Source organism: Schistocerca serialis, chromosome 1 (genome assembly GCF_023864345.2).
Source record: "Schistocerca serialis cubense isolate TAMUIC-IGC-003099 chromosome 1, iqSchSeri2.2, whole genome shotgun sequence".
In the NCBI taxonomy this organism is placed as follows: Eukaryota; Metazoa; Arthropoda; class Insecta; order Orthoptera; family Acrididae; genus Schistocerca; species Schistocerca serialis.
In genome coordinates, this window is record NC_064638.1 from 931,362,223 (window position 1) to 931,388,883 (window position 26,661).

A 26,661-nucleotide genomic window follows, 5' to 3' on the forward strand; every position below is an offset into this window, starting at 1 on the left:
GATGGGCCAACACTTTAACCACGACACCACTTCTTTTCTTGGTTGCTCTATTATATTGCAATTCTTGTCCTTGGACCATTCACTGTTTCTATTATGCTGCCTCCCCCCCCCCCCCCCCCTCCCTGTTCAGTACACCTTCCTGTTTTCATGCTTGACCCGTGTTCAGTTTTCAATGGGCTGTCCACTGAGCCCTCTTACCACTAAATCTGAGGGGGCTGCGATGGGGATTTTCCCTTTTTTGTAACAATGTATGTTCCTTAAATGAAGTTAATAAATGTTTTGCGAGTCCATTGTCCAATGGCTTTCTACTCAAGGACCACTGCATCCAAGCTATCCTGTTCTAAGGGTTTTAAAAGGGTCTGTTTGTTTTGTTTTAGGGCACAAAAATAAGGTAATATGCACCCATGTCAGACACTTACAACATGAAGGCAAAGAAGTTAAGCCAAATTGACAGAAGCAAAGACAGCTAAAAACTGGGACTTTCTCTTGGAGAAATAGCCATAAAATACACCATAAAGCCAACAGAGGTCCTGAACTAAAGATCAAAGGCCCTTCGCCATGTTGCTATGACGGATAAAAAGTAAAATGCAGTTGACAGCCCACATTTCATTCGCTAAAATGGCAGATACCTCGGACGGCAGATAAGGTTGAGTTGACTGAGAAGGTCAGCCAAGAGGGCACCTCTCTGACAGGTACTGGGAGAGTCCCAAAGGGAATGGTGCATGTTAATGTCACTGAGCAGCAAAAAGGGGGTGAAGGAGTTGGCCAATAAGCTGGAGGAAGTGTGCTCTGGTGACACCAGTTGACAGAGGGATGTAAATGGTAAATGAGAAAAGGTGAAGCGACAAAGGAAAATGCAGACAGGGTAAGGCACCTTTCCTTCACCCAGACCTGCTAAATGGCCCACTGATCGAGATACATGGGACAAACTCGGGAGGAGGCTGCATGGTCACCATTGCAATTAATATAGTGGGGAGGAGGAGGCAGACAATCACCCTTGTGAGAATCCCTACCATAGGTTACACATTTGGTCAGGTGTACAGGACGTTCAAGTGTCTTTGTAATGATGACATTGGTAGTAGCGCATCAGGTTTGGAATGTCTGGTAAGACCATGATAACTTCATAGCCTGCTTTGATCTTGGCTGGAAGGACTACTCTATCAAACGGGAGAAAAAGAGTGTGTGTGGGCACTAATGATGCGTCTACCTTCTTCATCATCTGATGGACTTCAATGATGCCTGATCAGAGAGGTATGTTTGGATTTCTGCCTCGGTCAGACCATCGAGCAGCTTAGTGTAAATAATACCATGCGAAGAATTCAGTTTTCAATGGGCCTCCACATGAGCAGGATACCCTAGGAGGAGTGAACCTAAAAGCAGTTGTTATACTTGAGAATCACACGTAGCCTCCAAAAGCAAATTGCCATTGTGTAAATGGGAGCAGGATTTCACAAGGCCGGCAACTGTATCAACACTTTTCTGAATGATAAATGGATTAACCATAGCAAAGGACTGACCGTCTTCAGTATGCAAAACCATGAGGAACCTAGGTGCTGCTGGGAGGGACTTTGATTTGTTATCCTCATTCCGTTTACGTTTAGTATATGCAGACAGAGGAGGAAATGTTTGGCTCATTGCGAGAATATTCTCCACGATTGCCAACGTCACCGATGGCGCACTCCTTCCAACTTAGGTGACTATTCAGACCTTAGGTCACACATCCTTAGCACCTGACAGAGGAACCAATTGGCAATTTGAAAAGGTAACAACTCATTCAATCACCCCTCCCTGGGCATGGCCCATCCGTACCAGGGGGTATGTGTGAATCTTACCTGTCGACCCGGGGCTGGGAATTGTGTGTTACCCAGTCACCTGTTATGCATCAGACATGTGGGTCGGCCTTCAGGAGCACACAGGGAGGAAGGATAGGAGATGTGGAATGAAGAAGGGAGAAAGAAATGACAAAACAGTGGAGCGACTGTCCTGACGTCAGGCTACTGAAAATGCAGAACACGTTTCCAAAAACATCCCAGGCACGTTCCCCAAGGGAGGATAAAAAGAACAGCAGGGCAGACATGCAGCACAGAAAGGAAAAGATGCTGCAATGGCTGGGGTCCCGTGTTATCCGAGCATGAACTCACAAAGAGGGCGAGTCCCTGTTTTTTTTTTTTTAATTAAAAAAAAAAAAAAAAAAAAAAAAAAAAAAAAAAAAAAAAAAAAGGATTGTGTTCCTACCAATGGCAACAGTACGTGTGATTTTTCGCTGGGTGGTTGCGTACCACAGTACTGAGCATTCCAAGTTTGATGTTAGTTAAATACTTATGCTAGTTAAGTACTTGTATATAGGGTGTTTCAGAAGTGATCATCAATAATTCACACATGGAAAGAACAGGCCAAAAGTAACTAAAAGGCTCCAATAAACATGGGTCCACAAAGCAACTGTTGTCGAGATACAACACATTTTCTGTTGCGGCTCTTCAGTGTCTAGGAACACATGGCATTTCTAAACGTTAAAGTAGATGTTCAAAATTTTGTCCATGAGTTTGAATGCAACATTAAACTCGTCTTTGAAATGAGTTGCGAACCCTATCAGGCAGTCCTGGGGAATTCTGTAGATGCCAGAAGGCTGCTTCAACCCGCAAGCGTAATTCCTCAAGAGAGTTGACCTCATCAGTGTAGACCAGGCTTTTAACATGACCCCACATACAGAAATAAATGGGATTTAAATCAGGAGACCTTTGAGGCTATGGCACAGGCCCTACTCTGTCTATCCAATGTTGATCATATGTCCGAGTTAGAAGGTGGCATACTTGTAAATGAAAATGTGCTGGAGCACCATCCTGCATAAACCACATGTTCAGGCATTGATTCACTGGATCATCATGTACGTCTGGAAGTACAGTCCGCAGAAACCACATGTACTGCTGTATGATTAATATCTTTAATAGGAAGTGTATTCCAACTGTGCAGTCTCCGAGCAGTCCTGCCCAGACGTTCAAGGAATAATACTGCAGATGTCATGATAAGTGTGTTGCATTAGGATTGCCACTGGCCCAAATATTACAGTTATGCAGTTTAGAAATGCCGTCACAGGTAAATACAACCTCATCCATGAACAGAATACTGCTTACAGAGGATTCATTGTGGACTTTGGCAGAAATTCTCTCTAGGAGGTAAGTCTGCTTTGTTGAGGGCTTGCACTCGCTGGAGATGACAAGGATATAGTACTTGCTGATGTAAAACCTACGACACACTGCTACAACTCAGGACACACTCTTGGGTAGCAATCTTCCTTGTTGAAGTACTCGGATGTTCGTGCACAATGCACAACACCTTTTCCTCAACATTGGGTGTTATGGATCTGGGTTGACCATCTCGTACATGTCATACATGGTGTGCAAAACTCCTGGTTTCTCTAGGCACTAATGTAACCGGCTAAATGTATGCCTGTCGGGCTGCCTGCAGAGAGGAAAAGCTTCTTCATACAATTGTGCAGCCTCAAGAACACTCCATCCACTTTGCCATAAATGAAGTGCATGTCAGCATACTCTTCACTGGTGTAACCTCTGTCCATAGTGCCTTCAAATTTGTAACTGGTTGTGAGTCTGGTATGGCACACTGCACGGAGAGGGGAAAGAGAAGTAGTTATCCATGCATAAACAAACAGATAGTCAATACCAGACACTGAGATACCAATGTAAATACCATGGCATCCAGGGGCATTTACATGTGGTTCCCAACTCAAATTAATGCAATATTGATTGCAGACACGTGTTTATTGGAGCTTTTTTGCTAATTTTGGCCTGTACTTTCGATGTGTAAATTATTGACCTTCAGTTCTGGAACACCCTGTATTTTATGTATTGTATAAACAAGTATTATTTCTACTGGTGTGTTTGCAGTATCCTCAACCATGACAACTAGGTCATTACTCAGTCTGAAAAATTTACACAAAGACGGCTTACAGTACGTGCTCTGAATTTGTGGAGAGGCAGAGGAGGGCAGTGTGGTTGAATTCTGTCATCGGTTACATGGCGTGTTACATAAACCTGTGACCATCACAACTCAAACTGTGGGAGAGGTGAGTACCACTTCCACCACATTCGCTGTCTCGCTTGGTGTAGTTAGAGAGGGCGTTGAATTATCAGAAAGTATTCAGCTGTCTTGTTCTCAGTTATTGTGTCTGCATGGAATGATGGGCCACGTTACCAAGATGGTTAGTGGCCTCTGTCATCTGTACAAAGATCTCAATGCAATGTTAAATGTACAGGACCTGTGGGGCGAAGTCATTTCTATGCAAAGACAATTAGCAGCCTTAAAATGGCAGGAAGGAAGTGAAGGTGGTGATGAGGTAATACCTACAGAGCAAATAGTCACAAGTAGAGTAGATAAGCTGTCAAGTCAATTTAATAAACTTCCGCACGCTCTGCTAGTAGAAATTGAAGGTATTAGTGTTCTGTCAAATAATGACATATTAAAGACATTGTACATATTAAAGAAGTGTGGTGGCTCACTGTTAGGTTGCAAGAACAAGCCTGCTTGTTGCAAGTGTCAGATTAGTTGGTGTGTCAAACGATTTATTCTTTAGCTGAGGGGCAAGTAAGAAGGTTAATTGCCAAAGTAATGGTTGAAAAATTTCGTTTTATGTATAAGAGAGTGTATAAAAGTGAATGTTTGGGTCTGCAGAGGCGGAGAGATTTGGCTGAGGAATGCTTTTACAGGATGCAGGATGAACATGAAGCATTAATCGATTGTGCTGAGTGAGTAAGAATGGCTATGTTAGCTTTATGTTTAGATATTTCCAAAGGGGAGGCAGTGGTTACCATACTTGAAGGAATGTAACTGTAAGATCAATCACGGATCATGTTTATGGATAAGCCAAAGCCATTTGCTGACCTTTACCATTTGATACTCAGTGTAGGAAAAGTCAAGCACGAGAATGAATTGAGGCAAAGGGCTTGCTCGTTCACAAAGAATAATCAAAGCACAGTGACTAAGCAGGCTGATCGCAATGCGAAGTGAGGCATATGTTATCAGTGCAGGAGTGAGTGCCATTTGGTTAAGGACTGTAAAGGACCACATGCAAATGGTACGGATAGTAGATGCCAACGCCACTTGTGGGGGCAGAGGGCTCACTTGCAGCCTCATAGTTGCCATAAGGTATGCGCAGTTAACACAAATCTATTGCAATTTTTATGCACTGCCATGGGAACAGAACTGATGTGCGGATTGGTTGATTCCTTTAGTAGTGTATCATTGTGTGACAGTGACTGTTACGATAAGCATGAGGTTACTTCTGGCCTGCTGCCATTGCAAAACATTATGTAGGAGTGTCATTCTGTTGTAGGTGATATGTTGGTCAAAGGTTAGGTCCAGGGCTAATGGAGGGTCCCAGAATTTACATGGTCATGGAAATTTTGGGTTGTTAAGAACCTCGTGGTGGAATTGTTGCTGAGATGTGATTTTTTAGTTCAAAGTTGCTGTGTTTTAGATTGCTCTAAAGGAGAATTGTATTTAAAATTTTGTCCTCACCTCAAGGTAAAATTCTGTCACCACCGGGTTTTCCCCAGTGTTAGTCATGTTGAGAATTCTGTTGAGAGATCTGATGTTAAGCAGTTGTCAGTGGATAAGGTTAAGCGGATGTTGAATTTGTTGCAACAATTTCCTGATGTTCTAACCAAGACATTGGGCGTAACAGATAAAATAAAATATGCTATTACATTGAATGATCAAGCTCCAGTAAGGTAAGCTCCGTATCGATCATCTCCCCCTAAGATGAAATGGCTATGGGTTATAGTAAGTCATTTATTGAAGAAAGGGATAATTAGGCCTTCTGTATCGCCATATGTGTCTCCAATATTTTTGGTTCCTAAGCCTAAGGGAGACAGATTCAGGCCTGAAGTAGACTACAGGGTTCTAAACAAGAAGATTATCCTAGAATCAGTACAATTACAACTTGTATGGGGTTGGGTTGTTTTAGGGGAGGAGACGAGACAATGAGGGCATCGGTCTCATCGGACTAGGGAAGGACAGCAAAGGAAGTCGGCCATGCCCTTTCAAAGGAACCATCCCGGCATTTGCCTGGAGCGATTTAGGGAAATCACGGAAAACCTAAATCAGGATGGCTGGACCCGGAAACAACTTGTATGAATTCAATAGAGTGCTTTTTAATGCTGCCATCTTGTCCCATTTATTGGACTCAGTGGTGGGTGACAAAGTTTAAATTAATCCTTTTTTGGGGCACTCTGTGTCCTAGCATGGAATAAAAATCGACCCATCAACGAGTAGTGCTACACGTAACTTTCCTGTAACTTGTAATAAAAAGGCTGTTGTTTGTTATTGTTCTGTAACTCTTTTTTAGAGAATTTTGCGGAGTTAGCCTTGCCCCTTAATCAGCTGAGTGAAGTTCGAGTGGGGTGAGAGCCAACGGGTGGCTTTTGAGTCGACTAAGGAGGCTTTGAGTCAGGTGCCAGTGTTCGGGATTCCCGATTTTAATGCTCCCTTTGTTATCCAGACTGATATGTCAAACTTAGGTATTGCAGCAGTACTCGTGCAAGAACAAAATGGGGAACATAGGCCCTTGACCTATATTTCTAGGGTGCTAGCAGGTCCCGAATTGAGGTATTCTCTGTATGAATTGGAAGCACTGGCTGTGCTACTTGTGTAAGGGAGGTTCAAATTCTATCTGGAAAATCATAAGTTTACATCAGAAACCAATAATCAGCCCCTTAGTTGGGTCCTGGCATGGTCTGATAAAACTGGCAGGATAGCGCGTTGGGCAGCATGTGTATCAGCCTTTCAGTTTGTCGTAAAACACATTAGGGGTACTCAGAACCAGGTGGCAGATATATTAAGCCATATATTCGAGCAAGGAGCTGAGCAACCATTTCATGTTGGCACTGGGAGCTATCCAGGATGAGTAAGTTCTCTCTAGTTATATGACGGCAGCTGTCCTAGGCGAAATACTGGCATTATTTCAAGACATTAAACAAGAGCAAAGAAAATGAAAATGATTCCCAGGACATGTTGAAAGAAGAGTGATGTGTAAAGGGATATTCTGTCGAAAGAGGGGTCCTGTGCTATTGAACCAGGTATGACCAAAAGATTAAAATCTGTTTACCTCGCAGTCTGGTGCCAGTGGTATTTAAATATTTCCATCAATCACTATGTGGATGTCACCTCAGGGGGGTGGGCAGAAATTACCAACTCACAATTATATATGTGTAAATTAATTACAATGTGAATGTAAAATGACTCGTTCCACATCATTATGATTTAGCATGTGCAGTAATCTATGAAACATCAAACTAATTACCTCTTGTCATCAGTTAAGACAGAGACAGCAAAGGACTTGGAAGAGCAGTTGAACGGAATGGATAGTGTCTTGAAGGGAGGATATAAGATGAAAATCAACAAAAGCAAAACGAGGATAATGGAATGTAGTCGAATTAAGTCGGGTGATGTTGAGGGTATTAGATTAGGAAATGAGACACTTAAAGTAGTAAAGGAGTTTTGCTATTTGGGGAGCAAAATAACTGATGATGGTCGAAGTAGAGAGGATATAAAATGTAGACTGGCAATGGGAAGGAAAGCGTTTCTGGAGAAGAGAAATTTGTTAACATCGAGTATAGATTTAAGTGTCAGGAAGTCGTTTCTGAAAGTATTTGTATGGAGTGTAGCCATGTACGGAAGTGAAACATGGACGATAAATAGTTTAGATAAGAAAAGAATAGAAGCTTTTGAAATGTGGTGCTACAGAAGAATGCTGAAGATTAGATGGGTAGATCACATAACTAATCAGGAGGTGTTGAATAGGATTGGGGAGAAGAGGAGTCTGTGGCACAACTTGACTAGAAGAAGGGATCGGTTGGTAGGACATGTTCTGAGGCATCAAGGGATTTAGAATTGGAGGGCAGTGTGGAGGGTAAAAATCGTAGAGGGAGACCAAGAGATGGATACACCAAGCAGATTCAGAAAGATGTAGGTTGCAGTAGGTACTGGGAGATGAAGAAGCTTGCACAGGATAGAGTAGCATGGAGAGCTGCATCAAACCAGTCTCAGGACTGAAGACCACAACAACAACAACATCAGTTAAGACGTGCACCCCCCGATAGCTAAATGGTCAGCCTGATGGACTGCTATCCTAAGGGGGCCAGGTTCGATTCCCAGTTGAGTTGGGGATTTTCTCCACTCAAGGGCTGAGTGTTGTATTGTCTTCGTCATCATTTCATCCCCATCCAGCACGCAGGATGCCCAATATGGCGTTGCATGTAATAAGACCTGCATCAAGGTGGCCGGACCTGCCCCCTAGGGGGCCTCCCGGCCAGTGACGCCAACCGCTCATTTCCATTTCCATCAGTTAAGACACTGACCACCTCAGTACACTAGGTATTAGATGTTATTTTCATTGATGAACTTGTCAAGGTGCATTTTAGGCATCTTATGGTAGAATCCTCAAATGTGTGTGTTGGTTATTCTTTATGGATGTGTTGTCAGGTTGATGTTGGTGGTTGTTACAATGTGTTGGTCAAGTTGGCACATATCAGTCATTGAGTTCATTGGACATCACTCTTATGCCAGAAGGCCTCTTGGTACAGTTTTCACAGTGGCAGCTCTTGATTGCTAGTATCTGTGATGTTTGGGCATCAGCACTCTGACTCTGTCAGTCATCAGTAATGTAAATTCCTGTTGTCATTAGTTACTGATATATGATCAGATTTACAGAGTGGCAAGATAATTAAATCAACAGTTACGAAAATAGCATACATCCCTCTAAGATGCAATTGTTACCAAAGTGTGTGTGTGTGTGTGTGTGTGTGTGTGTGTGTGTGTGTGTGTGAGAGAGAGAGAGAGAGAGAGAGAGAGAGAGAGAGAGAGAGAGAGAGAGAGAGAGAGAGACATATTACACTCTTATAGATATTCGCTCTCTATTTTTACAGCTTTGTCTTTCTCATCAAATTTCCCTGGGGCGCGTGCTTGTGTAGTGTCATCTGTAACACCAGATTGTCAATTGTTAAGACTGTTGCAAGTAGTTTTATACAATGTTGTAATGTTTAGGAAGAGAACAGTAGTTGACACCAGTATACTGATTTGCATAGTAGCACACAAAGTATAAAGCAGTCTTTGGAAGGAAGAATTTGTGATACAGTTCCCAAGGAAATTTGACAAGAAAGACAAAGCTGTAAAAATAGAGAGCAAATATCTATAAGAGTGTAATATGTCACATTTCCATGGAACACAGAAGTTACACTGAATTGTGAGGAGAGTGGAAACTGACAGAAAATTGGTGCTATAGTAAATTGGATATTTCAATAGGTTGTGTGAAAGAATACAATATTGGAGTGGTAGATCAAAATGCAAAATTAACCATAAATTGTTATAGTATGGGTTATAACCAAAATCACTTCAAGATAAACATTTGTTTGCATTGTCACAAAAACAATTTAAATGTAGTATTAATTGGAGCAGGTTCTTATAATTATCCCCAATCTTTAACTGTACTAACTCAAATGTAATACTAGTAGAAGATAATGGTCTAAAATGATAAGTTCTGAATTGGTCATATGTGGGGAAGATGTGCCAGACACTGATGGAAGTCACAAAATTATTGCTGTAGGAAAAGTTCACTTAGAACATGAGATAATGTGTGTAAAAATGAGCCTTATACATTGCCCAGAAATAATAATTGAATGTTTCTATCAACCACTTATCAAAACTAGTAAATGGTATACAAATGCATAAAAGCGAAAAATTAAAAATTTGTACCAAGGCCTGGATTTGAAACCGGATCTCTGGCTCAGTAGGCAGACGTGCTAACCACTAACCACCCTAACACAGTGGCTTTGCACATCTGCACAGACTATCCTAGCATGCCTCCCTACTCAATCCAAATTCCCATTCATACCTCAGCACCCTTGGTATTCCCCCCCTACACTCAGACATCATTGCAGAAGCTCTCTAACTGTATTGGATTGAGGAGGGGGGCATGGTAGGTTTTGGCCATGCAGCTGTGCAGAGCCACTGTGCCAGTGTGGTGTAGTGGTGAGCGCATCTACCTAGTGAGCAGGAAACACGAATTTCAGTCCCGGCCTTGGTACAAATTTTCAATTGTTGTTTGAGTGTGCATGTGAGTACATCATAGATTTCTGAGACTTGAAACGGCAAAAACATATAGTTTCATTTGAATTGAAGTACTGTAATGGATCTGGGAGATGTTATTTTTTTTACCGTATTTGTCGATACTGAATTGAAAATGTTTTCTTATATTTTTGTCAGAATTTATTATAATTTGTCTTATTATATGTTAATTTACTTCTGTTTTTGAGAGTAAAAGCATATTGATTACTATTAGAAAATGTATCGAAGAATAGCAAAGAAACTGATTGTGTAAAATATCTTTGACGTTGGAGTAGTCTTTGACTATAGTCAGTCCGAGTCGGAAGCTAACTCTTGGTGTGTGTTGACGGAAGAAGAATGTGAAGGTCGCAGTCATAAATAATTTTGAATTATGTTAACTATTATTTTTGTATTATCTGAAAAGAAGAAACTACATTGGAAGAAACTGTATTTGAAACACCAAAATGAGAGAAACACGCTGAACCACGTCATTTTCTGCAGCCGACAACGATGCATTGTGGAATCATACTTAGACAACTGAAGCCAAGACTTATATTTGCTTGCAAACGTCTAATGGAAAAGGTACTGTCATGAAATATGGCAAATTTAAGTTTATAAAAAAAATAGTGACCATATTTTCAACTTGTGTAATAGCCGGGATGCCATATTTCAGTACTGAACTTATGGAATGGTCGAGAAAGATTGATGATTGGAAGGGGTGAGGGAGGGATGTCAGGTATTGATGAAGGTAGCTGGAATTACTTTGGAACTAAACACCCTTTTAAAACCCTTAAGAGTGAGATAGTTTGGTTGCAGTGATCCTTGAGTGGAAAGCCACTGGGCAATAGATGTCCAAAACATTTATTAACATCATTTGAGGAACATACATTAGTCCTTAGAGCACTCAACAGGATTACATGTATCGTGATTCCTAACCGTAACATGTTTCACCCAAATAAGAAATAAAAAATGGTTCACATTACTCATTGGTGGCACTAAGCCACTTAGAATGTTCTTAACAAAGCTTGATAGATTTCTTTAATTACTTCGAGGCACCAGCCACTCAATTATTATTATTATTATTATTATTATTATTATTATTATTATTATAAACAAGGTAATAACAACATACAATGTCGTCTTGACCTAATTCCTTTGGGTACAGCTTCAGATTTGTGAAGTGGCCACCCTGTGTATAATCTTCAACCTAAGACAAAACCAATAGCCATCAGTGCACACAACTAGATAATAAGTATGCACTACAATGGTTGCACAATGCCAAAAAGTAATCCTTTTAAAATTTACTATTTAACTGAGCAAAATCTGTGGGCTACAAAATATTGGCACTAGCCCCTTCAGCAAGGCATAGGAAATTTAAAGACAATTTGTTTATGACAAAATTTTTGCACCAAAGTTGCATCAATATTGACACTAATCCTTGGGAATTAATGGCCTAAAATTTAAATCTCAAATTTACCAAATTTTCCTAAATGACCTGGAATCCAGCCCATTTAAAATTATAAGACACAAGACCAACACTAAACTAAGACAAATTACAACACACATTTTTAGATACAAACTGTTAATGACTTAAACTTTGGGCACAACTCCTCCTTGAAATTTTCCCCCAAGCAGCTCAAATCTTTGGCACATTGTGGTTATTCAAACTCCAGCATCAGCCAGTTTGAACTAAAGGTTAATAGGCCAATCTTCCTTAAGTACTATTATGTAAGTAACAAGAGCAAAGATAATTTCAGTTTGAAGTCAACAACCACATTGAGCTATGTGACAACTTTAGATTCTCTTAAAATTTAAGGTTAAATTGGAACTTTGAGTTCTTGTCATTAAAAAGAATGATCATTCAGTTTGAGCTCAACAACCCAGTTAAGCAACACAACAACTGTTTTTTTCCTTCTAAAATTTGACCACTTAAGTTTGAGCTTTACATACTTGTCACCTCAGAGAATAACCCACAACTTTACTCTTGGAAGTGATGAAACAAGAAATCGTGATCACTTACAGTATCTTGAGCCGACAGTCACCTTTTCAGCACTCTGGAATCAAAACGTATTACACATTCCATTGCAGGTAGCTTACCAGCATGTTCTGCTGTCAGCAAAGAAACTGGCTGTTGGTAAACGCAAGCCATCAGCTGATAACGTTAAACAAGCGCCACACTTATGACATTTCATTGTTTACATGTAAACCTTCGTGCTTCTACAACAGATAACAGAAAGAAACATTAATTCACGTAACAGAAAGAAACATTAATCCTCACTGAAGCATGAAAGACAGCATGCGCCACACTTCTCAAATCATGAGCAAACAAAGTTTTCAACATGCAGTTAAAATGGTGAATTGAATTAGAACTCAGTAATGACTCGAACACTTGTGATGCACTCCCAGTCGAACACAGGCACCTCACTGGCTCACTTTCGCCACTCTCCAGCACATCAAAACAATCACTGAATACCGACTGCCAAGGCACAGCCGTGTCAACAACACGTAATTCAGTGGAACCTCCTTACAGGGAACTTCTCCCATTGTTGGTCCGCAGGTCACTGATCAAGTGGATGGGCAGAGGGCTTTTTCTTTGCTTGGCACGAGTACAACCTATGACTTTAGCTGCATCAACACAACTACCAAGCCAATTGACAGGTCTAGTTGATATGTATGTATCACCTTTTTTACAGATTACAATAACGGAAACTCTTTTATGGAACTGAAGATGTTGTCATGAGAAACTTTTTCAATCTGTTTTCAAATTTTACTTTGCAGTATCTCAGACAGCAAGTGGTCAAAAATTTTTGTTGCAGCATTGCGCATCCCTTTTCATGCTAAAAACAATCTTAATGTGGAGTAACGAAAGTAGTTTTTCCTTCTGGTATTGCAATTATGTATATTGTTGTTTCTTTTGTTCCTCTGGATTATTTACAACAAATTTCATGGAGTATAAAATATATACTATGAAGCAGTAGTCAGAATGCCCAATTCCTTAAACAGATGTCTAGAAGCTGATCATGAATGAGTACCACACATTATTCCTACAGCATTTTTTTGAGCAATGAAGACTTCCTTTCTTAACGAAGAGTTACCCTTAAAATTATTTCATGTGACATTAAACTAAACTAAACTCCATCTGAACAGGCCTCGGAAGGTCCAACAGTACTGACCGACCATTGTGTCATCCTCAGCTGATAGGCATCACTAGATGCGGAGGCGGAGTGGCATGTGGTCAGCACGCCACTACTTCTCAATCAAGTAACCCCTCAGTTAGCCTCATAAGGGCTGAGCACACCCCATTTGCCAACAGCACACGGCAGCCAAGATGGTCATCCATCCAAGTGCTAGGCTAGCCCAACAGTGCTTAATTGCAGTGAGCTGATGGGAGCCTGTGTTACCACCGCGGCAAAGCCATTTGCATTCTGTATGACATTATTGAATGAAAATGAGAAAATTATGTCAACTGATTTCTCTCTCCTCAAGATTTGCAATGATTCTAAGGGCAAATGTGGCTGAACTCAGTTATTTTAGGAGTTTTTTTCAGTTTAAATTCTCACTGCTGTGGACACCTAAGAATTTTGAAATTTACACCCTATTTATTATCTCCTCACCTTGTGTTACACTTATCATTGTTGTAGTACTTGAAATTGTGCAGAACTGCATATGTTGTGTCTTTTTAAAATTCTGGTTGAGACCATTCACAGAAAACCAGTCAATGATAGCTTTAAGAACCATGTTTTCCATTTCTTCTGTTTCTGTACATATGTTTGGACTGATTACAATAATAGTGAAACATTCCACGCGGGAAAAATATATTTAAAAACAAAGATGATGTGACTTACCATACGAAAGCGCTGGCAGGTCGATAGAAACACAAACAGACACATACATACACACAAAATTCTAGCTTTCGCAACCAACGGTTGCTTCATCAGGAAAGAGGGAAGGAGAGGGAAAGACGAAAGGATGTGGGTTTTTTGGAGAGGGTAAGGAGTCATTCCAATCCCGGGAGCGGAAAGACTTACCTTAGGGGGAAAAAAAAGGACGGGTATACACTCGCACACACACACATCCACACACACTGGCAGACATACATCACCTTGTTAAAAATTAAGAAAAAATGATTTCAGCAATGAAACAGGTCATTAGTATTACCATCTCTCTCACATCACGTTTCTTAAACAGGGGTCTAGCAACACCATATTTTAGTCTCTCTGGAAAAATGATTTGTGATAGTGATGCATTAAATGTTTCATATAAGGCAGAGCTTAATATATGGAAACACCATCAACACGAGATGAGCTTTTATTTTTGAGAGAATACACAACTTTCTTGATTCCAGAAGGAGAAGTTGGTGATACACTCATATAACTGAATTTTATGAGAGTTACTTTTTCTACATATTGCAGTTATCCTTCTCTTGAACTCTTTGTCCTTAGCTTTCTATTATATTCAAGAACTGATTATTGAATGTATTTGCTGTGACTCATTGCTTCTAGCCCATCCATTCAGTTAAATAGTGGTTATCCTCTCTCTCATTTTACTGCATTTCATACAGCCTTAAGTCTGTTATCAAAATTACTTATTTCTGCCAGTATCTGCATGTTGCCCAATTTTTTAATTACCTTTCTTAGTAATTCTGAGTAGCTTTCATAGTGTGCAACTACTGCAGGATCTCTACTTCGTCTTGCCAACAGGTACATTTCCCTCTTCCTTTCACAGGATAGTCTAATACGTCTAGTGATCCTTTTTAAGGTGCTATTTAGTGTCCTTTCTGATTAGCTTACGCAAAAAGCTATTTTCAAATAATGAAATGAATTTCTCATGGAATGGATTAAATTTTTTGTTACGATTTGGTTCATTATAAATTTCATCCCAAGTTATGTATCGTAAGCTACTCTTAAAAGCATTTCTCCTGGAGTCATTAACTATTATAACTGATTTCCACTCAGGAGTACCCATACTGTAAGCTACTACGTTATTTACTCTAACTGTGCATCATGATCAAAGACAGCACTTATTACTGGGTTCTACTGCCTTTATCCACCCATGTTCAAAACTTGTAGGCTCCAAATAGTGTTTTGGTCGACTGAAGCGTCCGATCCCACCCGTCGGCTTTGACCCGTGACGTATGGCTGTTGGGGTGTGTGATGTCACGACGGCATGGAATTTAGTTCGTGAGAGTGGCATGTTTGTAGGTCTCGTTTTGATGCGATCGGTGGTGCTCTCTGGTGTTGTGTTAGGTGATGTTCTTGGTTTAGTTTGTGAGTGTGGCATCGTGTGTGAATTTTGGTAAATTGCTTTTTTTATGCCTTTGGTAGGTATGGATATGACTGACAGGGTCAACAGTTTTCGGTTGTCAGCTATGATGGGGGTCAGTGCGTTGTCTCTAATAAAATTTCTTCAACTATTCGGTTTTTTGGATGAAGTCGTGAAGTGTTCTGTATGTCGCGAAGAAATGAGGCTTACTTAAAATTCCGGCGTCTCGGACCAGGTACGGCTGTATGTGGAGATGTCAAGGATAACAGGTCAAGGGAAGTGTGCGATCCCAATGTGTGGCTGTGACTGTTGGTATCGGGAGATGTTTGTGAGCTATACAGGTCAAGGGAAGTGTTAGGTCCTAATTTATGGGATCGGGAGCTGCTGTTGAGCTATATAGGTCAATGGAAGTGTTCGATTCCAATTTATGGGATCGGGAGGTGCTGTTGAGCTATATAGGTCAAGCGAAGTGTCCGATTCCAGATGATATTATGTTTGGTGGTATTTGGGGAGATTTGTAATGTCGGTTTTTTTCGTCGTTTTGCGTGGTTTTATATGGGCGTGGGTGCCTAAATTTGTTTATATTTAGTTTGTCCGCACCCAAAAAACCACTATTTCCCGCACTTGTTCCGTTAGTGTCATTAGGCTTTTTGTGAAACGTGTGTGTGTGTGTGTGTGTGTGTGTGTGTTTTTCGATGTAATTTCATCCTCATAATGTGTACGTAACGACTTTATATGCGCCATATTGGAAACGTTGTTTATTGTCGTTTCCGCCATAATTGTGACGTCATAGGTCAAAGCAGACGGGCGGGATCGGATGTTTCCGTATTTCCAGTGTTTTCCAGATCATTTTTCCTGACATGGAGTAGGTGGCAGCACAATGCACCTAATATGAAAAACTTATGTTTCTGGGGATGTCCAGATACTTTTGATCACATAGTGTATGTCGACTCTATTCCCGACTACTGTTCACATTAACTTAGTAGTAATAAATACAAACTGGCTCTTACTTTGCATACGCTTGTGACACCCACGATGCAACCACTGCTTGAGGCACTGGCTGTTCCACAAACAAGATCCGGATTACATAGTGTCTCGCAATTTCCGGTAGCTCTCTGTGTACAAACAAAAAGGTTTATATTTGTACATACCCGGCAGTAATTATGATGAATGCTAGGCCTTCTAGTTTACCTGTAAACAGCAAGGCATGTTGTTGGGTGATTGTATAGCTTTTCAAGTGTGCCTGACTGCAGCGTTTTTAGATAGTCATGCAAATTCTTGCACTGCAGGTTTTTTGACTGCAGCGATAGCCTGGGGAACTTATTCTGATCTGCCATTGACACACGGGTGTAAAATGACAAATTTCAGTTATGTTGATGGTTCTTCAGGCTTCCTGTCGCATGTAGTAACAGATAAATCATTTGAACAATATCTTAATGGGTACTAAGCTTTGCGAAAAAACGCAGAATCGAGGAATCACTGGCTTTTTTAACCTATTATTCACTACATTTATCCATCTTTCACAAACAAATATGCGGAATTAGAAAAATATGTAAAACACGAAAACGGACACACAAAAACATCAGTGCGTGTTGATCACATCACCAGTTACCAAATGACACTAAACAATCACTTTTGCACAGCATTCTCCACCTGTTCTTGAACACTTAATCAATCCCCTCAACTAATGTTTTGTATTCTTGCCTCTCAAATCATACCCAACACATCTCTGAAAGCATGCAAATTTTGTTTTGTTTTCCCTGCGAATAGGGTACAATGATACTTCGCTTACACTAATTATGTCAATATTGATGTAGTTAAGAAAATTCTTCGTTTAACATAATTTATAAGTAGTTAAAATATGCACAAAGTATAATAACTTAATTTGTAATTTGACATAGAAATTTACTACAAACTACAAAGTCTCCAGAACAGAACATCTTTGAAGTGATCTTTGGCTTGCACAAAATAGAAGGTTAGGTTATAGGAGGACAATGTAATTCGCTAAGTTTCTTATTTTATTTATTTTAGATATAGGTTTCGAGAATAAAATTTACTGAGTCGGCGTGAAACACATGCAACTACGTTACACAAAACTGATTCATTAGTAGTTACGTTACATGCTGTTTCACAATGTGATGTTTGTGTCATCATGGTGGGACGATCATATCATATGGGAAGCAGCGTCCTTATTTTGGACGATAGAATACGTGAGTAAATGTTTTGCTCATAATAATGCATATTTGTAACAAGTGATATTCACATGAAACAATTCAACCCTTTCCAAAATCGGTTTAATACATATATTTCTATTTTTGCTTCGCTGAATATACAGATGTCGAGAAGCTCTGTCGAAGACGTGCTCTTGGAATCTGCTGTTTTACATGTTTTGTGGCTGTTGTTTATTCACGTGAGAGATTTGGGAGGGATCATTATTTCTGAAAACTCGAATAAAAGTCGTGATAGGTACGTAACACGGTAGTAAATAATTTTTCTCTCTATTGTAGTCATGTCAGAGACGCCTTTTTCAAGTTTTAGATTTTTTAAAATTATACGAGGTCCCTGATGTAGATTTAATGTTGAAACACTAGTGTATAGTGGGCCTGTGATTTAATGGAAGAACTAAAACTGTAGGGCCTAATGGAGACAACGAGGGTTTGTTATTTTAGTTGTAGATTGTTCAAAAAATTCCACTTTATTTTCAGGATCTATGACAAGTTAATGTGCAGGGGAGTGTTGGTTTATTTTATGTTAATAAGCTCATTTCCTGCAAATGTTCCATACATGTTAAATGATATTCAGTGAGATTTCATTATGCACTAGGTCTAATTTGTTTTAAAGATTAATTAGACCTACTCCATTGGCTGTGAAACATTGTCAGTGATCTAGGAGAAGCTGTTAGATTTCTTCCCTTTACTGCAGTTGTGCTATGTATTGGAATGAGTATTCTTTAAACAGAAATGCTTCAGAAAAGAGCAGTTTACAGTACATAGCTGTTTTCATTTCTGTTGTTGTCTTAACGTGTCAGAAAATAGTTCTTTGCCATTGGATGTTGCATATGGTTAAGACACTGCACATGTATACAGTAAATCAGTTGCTTTGATGTTACATTAATAAACCAAAGAACTGGTACTGGTTTTCTGGGACTCATGATGCCTGTCAGATCTGGCAGTATTCCATGTTTTTGCATGTTACAATATGTTAATCATGATTGTGACCTCCTGTTATGATGTGAGATTAATGAAAAATACAACAAATGCAATTACATATTTAGAAATTCTTCTGTAAAGTAGGAGGAGCTGTTTGTGTTTGAAGTTAATATTACTGTGTTTTAAGTTTTTCGCATCATGAGATAGTTAACTGAAGATTTTTGCTGTGGAATGAGTCACAAATTTTTGCACCACTTTGTGACTGAGGGATGGAGAGTGTTAAATCGTTTCTCCTTCTAATACCAGATCATATTTATGAATGTCACTGACATTTTCAAACTGTGATTAATTGTTGACAACAAACTTCATAATCAACTAATTATGCTGCAAGGCTTTTGACAGTAGGCCTATGTCAAAATGTTTAAAAAGCTGTCGACAGGAAGTTATAGAGTGGACACAGCACACACTTTCCCTCAGTGACTAGTAACTCCTGAGTCTGTTGGAGTAAGACATTAGTGAATGAAATAGGAAAAAGTCTACTTTATCACATCATTAATGCACGAGTTACAGAACTTAGACCACTTAAGAGCTGTGATGTGGTTTCCTGTTCAGGTTTTTAACAGTATAAGACCTAATAATTTAGTATATTCTGTTCATTTGCAGAGAGGTGTTGTTTCATCCTCAGAATTTTTAATAGTACAAGTAGTTGCACAGCTGTGTTTACAATTACAATAGCCTAGAATTTTTTACTAGGTTAACTTGTATTATGAAGTGATCCCAGAAGATTAAATTCCTAGCATATAAAACACATGAGCAATAATTTTGTGTATTATCAGAAGAAAATTTAAAGGTACAGCAACGCTGTGAAGCCTGCTGGATGTGAAAGGAGTTAAGATATGTAGAGACAGTTATTATAAACTCTTCCTATAAACTGGAATATGTAATACTATCAACAATGATTAGATTGCATTAGATGAGATTCAGGTTTTGTTTCATAGACCCAAAAATGAGATGATACTCATTGGTGTGGAATAAATCAGAAAATCTAAAATATGAAACAAAACGTTTGAATATAATACTCACTACCCTGATCCTTTGTTAGAAGATTGTCAAAATATGTTAGTGCATTACAGTGAAGTGATTTGTCACGATGAAATTTAAGTTCTGGTCCTGCACTTGCATATTAAGCTCGCGCACGCGCGCATGTACACATTGTACACATGTAGTATTCAGTGGTTTAACATTAAAAACTTCTCACACTGTTAGCAAATATAGAACCTACTGATACCAGCCATCAACTTTAACCCCTGACAGCATCAAAATGGTGGACAGAAACCAGCACAACAAGAATTGTGATTTTTCTAATACCATCACATTTGTTGGCTGTGAAAACCCAAAGCCAAACTGACCTTTCAACCTATTCTAGGCCTCTGGGCTTCACTACAGGCTAGTAAACCTCCAAACTGAGATTTTGTTTTGATGTTTGTTGCCTATGTATGTGAAGTGTTTGTATTTTGTGTGTTGTAGAAAGTCATGTTTGCTTCTTGTGGCAAAATAAATTATCGACAACAAAATAGTAGTAGTGTGCAAAGTAGCATTTTTGTGTGTATGTCAATGCAGTGAGAGAGAAACATATAGCGCTGATTGAAAATTTGTGCTGGATCTGGGCTTGAACCCAGTCTTCCTGCTTTATTGCAGTCACCTTAATCATTAGACTGGCTGAACTCAGACCCAGACCTGACTCAAACTTTCATTGTCACTGATGTTTACACTTATGACTTCGAAATACTAGTGTCAACAACAAATTATGTAGGAATAGAGAGACAACTCAATGAAGGACAGAAGCACTGCACTGTCGACAGATACACAAACAAAAGGTACAGAACTTTGCTTTGTTAGCTTTCAGAAGGAAACTCCTTTCTCAAGCTGTAGGAGAAACACACACACACACACACACACACACACACACACACACACACACACTATTCGAATGAGCACAATGTAGGGAGACAGGTGTGTGCATGTGAGTGAGTTAGTGAGTGTCTCTCTCTCTCTCTCTCTCTCTCTCTCTCTCTCTCTCTCTCTCTCTCTCTCTCTCTGTGTGTGTGTGTTTGTTTGTTTCTACCTTTTGGTGTCTCTTTGGGTAAGGTGCAAAAATTTCACTTAAGCTATTAACATTTATTTTTGTAATTTGAGAAAAATCCTTGCATTGGTCCATGGTGATTATGCCACAACCAGTCTCAGTGACTGGTAACTCCATCGTCGAGGGACCACACCCTATAACCAGGCGAGATCAACCATGGGTAGGTTTCTTTCCTGCAGGTTGCCTAGCCTGAATGTGGGTGTCCAGCAGGTTACCAAGCCTTGTTTATGTCTCTTTTGGTTTCCAAGCCATAATGCAGACTTCTTCAGTCGTCGAATGCTTTAAATTTGTTGCTGACGTTCAACTATTGCTTCTGGCTAACTGTATTGCAGCTGGAACTGGAATGGCTGCAATTATCTGTTATTCTGGAACCCAGCGTGTCTCCTTTAGCACAGTTTGCACTCAAATCACTTCATGCCATTACTTCTTCATTGATTTCATCCCCATGAATCCACTCATTTTATTTCAGTGCATTTAATTAATTTCACAGTAGATCTACTCTTGTACTCCACACCTAATTTTTAGTGTCTAGCGGCCGGGGACAGTCCATGTCAAGTGTCCTATGGCTCCCAGATTAACCATGTTCATTTTTGATGACATTTATACAGTCTGTGCCTAAGGGACCTGCATGAACTTCTGCGAAGTTTCAGGTTCACCTCCAACTTGGTTGAGGTACTAGAACCATTTTGTGAAAACCACTTTTTCGGAGACCGAAAAGTCATGGAGAAATCTTCAAATAATGGAAAATCCAGGATTGAATGAGAAGGAAAGTTGCTACACACGTAGTGGAGATGCTGAGTCGCCGATTGGCACAACAAAGAGAATTTCACATCTAAAGTTTTTGGCCATTTGCCTTCACCAACAACACACACACACACACACACACACACACACACACACACACACACACACCTCTCGTACATGGCAGCAGTCTCATGCAACTGAAACCACGCTGCTAGCAGCAGCACCAGTGCATGATGGGAGTGGTGACTGGGTGGAGGTAAGGAGGAGGCTGGGGTGGGGAGGAGGAGGAATAGTATGGTGGGGGTGGTGGACAGTGAAGTGCTGCAGGGGAGGGGGGGGGGGGGCATTAGTGGAAAAGGAGAGAAATAAAAAGACTGAGTGTGGTGGTGGAATGACGACTGAGTAGTGCTGGAATAGGAACAGGGAAGTGGCTGAATGGGTGAGGACAGTGACTAACGAAGGTTGAGGCCAGGAGGGTTATGGGACTGTAGGATGTATTAGAAGGAAAGTTCCCACATGTGCAGTTCAGAAAAGCTGGTGTTGGTGGAAAGGATCCATATGGCACAGGCTGTGGAGCAGTCATTGAAATGAAGGATATCAAGTTTGGCAGTGTGTTCAGCAACAGGATGGTCCACTTGTTTCTTGACGACAGTTTGTCGGTGGCCATTCATGCGGACAGACAGCTTGTTGGTTGGCATGCCTACATAGAATGCAGAACAGTTTTGCAGCTTAGCTTGTAGACCACATGACTGATTTGACCTGTAGCCCTGCCTTTGATGGATAGGTGATGTTAGTGACTGGAGTGGGTGGTGGTGGGAGGATGTATGGGACGGGTCTTGCATCTAGGTCTATCAAGGCGTATGAGCCATGAGGTGAGGGATTGGGAGCAGGGGTTGTGTAAGGATGGACGAGTATATTGTGTAGGTTCGGTAGACAGCGGAATACCATTGTGTGAGGTGTGGGAAGGATAGTGGGCAGGACATGTCCTGTGTAGGTTCCTAGAAGAGTCAACAAATATATTGCTTCCTCGTATGTGTTTGAAGATAAAATTAGAGAGATTCGAGGCCACATGGAGGACTATCAGCAATCGTTCTCCCATGAAATATTTGTGACTGGAGTATGAAAGAGAAGTTACAGCGGTACACAAAGTAAGCTTTGAGTTATTCTATGTCATTCCTCGTTTAGTACATAAGCCAAAATATAAATAAGTAGTTCTGATAGAATGAAATGTGCTCTATTGATGGTGTTAATGAAAGTAATGTGGTAGATGTCCATTTTGAGACGCATGATTGTAAAGACAGGTATAATTTTTAGCAAATTTACAGTACGGTTGCACAGTAATGAAACGTACAATCTCGGCCCTAATTTGAAAAATATCTAATAGCCAGATAGACAATAGTTTCACAAGAGACCAGGTCCATAGTGCCCTTTCCTCACTATTTATGCCTTGTTAAACTGTGGGGCAAATTTGTCGCGGCATGATTTGTTGCCAGTTTGAATTGGGATTACGCCAGAAGCACTGCTTTCTGAACTTTACTTGCATTATTTATGAGTTGTACCACTATGTGCAGAAGCAAGGGCATAGATTAGGAACACTGGCATGCCAAACTTGAAGATTTCTTCATGTAGCAGAGATGCTGAGTCGCAGATAGGCACAACAAAAACACTTTCACAATTAAAGCTTTTGGCCATCTCACACACACACACACACACACACACACACACACACACACACACACACACACACACACAAAACTGCAGTCTCAGGCAACTGAAACTACACTACAACAGCAGCAGCAGCAGTGCATGATGGGAGGAGTGACTGGGTGGGGGTAAGGAGGAGGCTGGGGCGGGGAGGAGGGGGGATAGTATGGTGCCAGAGTACTGGGCATTGTGGTAATTGCACCATGAATCAGGTCCAGGAGGGCAAAGGTGGTGTACTGGTTTTCCATCAATTGACAGTCTGTGGAAGAAGGTAGCCCATACTGCCTGCTTCTTTTTCAACAAATCTTCAGTATTATTTCTAATGGCCGTCCCATAATACTGCTGTAGTTCACCAGTCATTTTTTTGTCAGCCTGCCTCTTATAGTTTTGCCATCAGAAAGTTTCTTGTCCCTTAAACTTTGTTTCAACTTCCTCAACCTGTTGCCCATCCTCTTCTGAACATGACCTTTATAACACAGCAATTCACAGCCTTATATATAAGAAATTACCCATTTTATTAGATCTGGAAGTAATGCACATCAAAATTTTGACATTTTCAACCAGTGTAGATAATATTTAAAAAATAAAATAAAATAATTCCCATGTGAATTTATAAGTGACAATATATCATTTTATTTGGAAAATTGCAAATTTTACAACGAGGTAAAAATCCTAAAATGTGACAAAAAGATTTCTGTTCTAACTCCCCTTAATTTCTAAGAAGTAGATGGCAAGATGAGGTGATCTCAAACTGCAGAGAGATGGGTATCACTGTATGAAAGGAAGTGGTGCAAAGTGGGATGAAGTGGACGCTTGTAATGAGAGTGGTACAAGATCGTCATATCCCAAAGATGCTGACAAAGTGAGTGAATGAGTGTACATACTACTCATCTTGGTAGTCTTCTTCTCTTGCCCTTCCAGTTTTGTTTTACTTTGTTGATATTCAACTTGTCTTTTTTCACGCCATTGTCCATCCCATTCAACTGGTCTTCCATGTCATTTGCTGACTGATAAGAACTCAGTCATCAACATACTTCAAAGGTTTTATTTCATCTCCTTGAACTTAAATTCCCTTTCAAAATTTTTCTTTGGTTTTATTTACTGTTCGTCTGAGCATCCAGTAAAGATTGAATAACACAGCAAACAGCATACAATCTTGTCAGACTCCCTTCTTAACTATTGCCTCTTGTTCATGTCCTTCAACACTACAGTCTGATTTCTGTACAGGTTGTAGATAACCATTTGCTTCCAGTATTTTATTCCTACCATCTCACCCCCTCCCCTGCAGATCCCAAGAAGTCTTACATGCAGTTTGCAGCGTTGAGTAATGAGTGAGCAAATAACTGAACAAATCTGCATTTTGATTGAAGACTATGGAATCTGAACTGTGTGTCATTGCTGGTGAATGTCAGTCACTCGCTTCAGCTTCTAGCTTGTGCTAGCCTCGCTGTGCATTCAGGCGGCTTGACACCTTTCACTGCTAGATGGCAGTGGAGTGGCATAGTTTTCACAGCATCAGGGGACTTAAATTCATCACATTTAAATCATTTTGCGTGAAATACTTATAAATTATATGTTCAAACCTTCCTTGTGAATCTGCTTAGCTATTAGTGAAACCCATATCAGAATCTGTACGGTAGTTGCTCAGATTGGCCTGAAAATAGAGACAGAAATTGGGGCAGTATACGTCAGTTTATGTACAATAGACAGATCCATGTGTATTATAAAAATGTGTGTGCGTGCACTTGTTATCCTAAACCACTGAACCGATTTCATCCAGATGTGGTACACATATACCTTACTGTCGGCCAACGAGTGCTGTGGGAATGAGAACCACCTACCTATAAAAGGGGTAGGGGTTTGGATGAAAAAAGAAATTTGTCTGCGCCGCATGAATTACCTGACTTTATTCACCCAGTATTTGAGAATGAGATTACTTGGCGACTTGCAAGAAACTTTACAAGTAATTTCAAGTATTTTCAATTTTTTTTTCTTTCTGACAATTACTACAGAATGGTGAAAGGGAAAACATTTATTGCTTACCACTTTTCCACTGTGCAAGCAGTAAAATTACCAAATCTACATCTACATGGTTACTCTGCAATCCACACTTACGTGCCTGGCAGAGGGTTTATCGAATCATTTTCATACTACTTCTCTACCATTCCACTCTTGAATGGCGCGTGGGAAAAAGGAACACACAAATCTTTCCGTTCGAGCTCTGATTTCTCATATTTTATTATGATGATCATTTCTCCCTCCGTAGGTGGGTGTCAACAAAATATTTTCGCATTCGGAAGAGAAAGTTGGTGATTCAAATTTCGTAAATAGATCTCGCCGTAAAGAAAACCGCCTTTGTTTCAATGAATGCCACCCCAACTCGCGTATCATATCAGTGACACTCTCACCCCTATTGCACGATAACACGAAACGAGCTGCCCTTCATTGCACTTTTTCGATGTCCTCCATCAATCCTACTTGGTAAGGATCCCATACCGCGCAGCAATATTCCAGCAGGGAACGGACAAGTGTAATGCAGGCTGTCTCTTTAGTGGGTTTGTCACATCTTCTAAGTTTTCTGCCAACAAAGTGCAGTATTTGTTTCACCTTCCCCACAATGTTATCTGTGTGGTCTTTCCCATTTAAGCTGCTCGTAATTGTAATTCTTAGGTATTTAGTCGAATTGACTGCCCCTAGATTTGTGCGCATTATTGTATACCCAAAATTTATTGGTTCTTTTAGTATCCGTGTGGATGACCTCACACTTTTCTTTGTTTAGTGCTAATTGCCACTTTTTGCACCATACAGAAATTCTCTCTAGAACATTTTGTAATTGGAATTGATCATCTGATGATTTTACTAGACAGTAAATTACCGCGTCATCTGCAAACAATCTAAGGGGGCTGCTCAGATTATCACCTAGATCATTTATATAAATCAAGAACAGCAGAAGCCCTATGACACTATCTTGCGGAACGCCAGATATCACGTCTTGTTCTACTCGATGATTTACCGTCTATCACTACGAATTGTGACCTCCCTGAGAGGAACTCACGAATCCAGTCACACGACTGAGACAATACTCCAATTGCACGCAATTTGATTAATAGTCGCTTGTGCGGAACGGTGTCAAAAGCCTTCTGGAAATCTAGGAATATGGAATCAATCTGAGATCCCTTGTTGACAGCACTCATTTTTTCATGGGAATAAAGAGCTAGCTGTGTTAGACAAGAACGATATTTTCTGAATCTGTGTTGGTTATGTATCAATAAATCATTATCTTCGAGGTGATTCATAATGTTAGAGTACATTATGTGCTCGAAAATCCTACTGCAAATTGAGGTCAGTGATATGGGTCTGTAATTCAATGGGTTACTCCTATTTCCTTTCTTGAATATTGGTGTGATCTGTGCTACTTTCCAGTCTTTAGGAACAGACCTTTCGTCAAGTGAGCAGTTGTATATGATTGATAAGAAAGGCGCTATTGTGTCTGCATACTCTGAGAGGAATCTGACTGGTATACCATCTGACTTGCCTTTCTTA

At 40.1% G+C, this 26,661-nt stretch overlaps 2 protein-coding genes across 3 annotated transcripts in view; one reads left to right on the top strand and one right to left on the bottom strand.

Annotated features, from left to right (window-relative positions):
- Positions 1 to 16,983, bottom strand: part of LOC126412501 (general transcription factor IIH subunit 4) — a 127,605-nt gene extending 110,622 nt beyond the window's left edge. The window contains exons 1-2 of the mRNA XM_050082128.1: positions 16,570 to 16,983; positions 16,389 to 16,493 (exon numbers count right to left, since the gene is read on the bottom strand). Coding sequence (XP_049938085.1) covers positions 16,389 to 16,493; positions 16,570 to 16,715 — 251 coding nt within the window. The 5' untranslated portion in view covers positions 16,716 to 16,983. The remainder of the gene's footprint in view (positions 1 to 16,388; positions 16,494 to 16,569) is intronic.
- A 357-nt stretch (positions 16,984 to 17,340) lies between these two features.
- LOC126412478 (uncharacterized) overlaps positions 17,341 to 26,661 on the top strand; it is a 106,392-nt gene continuing 97,071 nt past the window's right edge. The window contains exons 1-2 of one of the 2 annotated variants that reach the window (XM_050082100.1): positions 17,341 to 17,588; positions 17,714 to 17,844. The gene's annotated coding sequence lies outside the window, so the exon portion shown is untranslated. The remainder of the gene's footprint in view (positions 17,589 to 17,713; positions 17,845 to 26,661) is intronic. The other variant, XM_050082107.1, reaches the window with a different exon arrangement.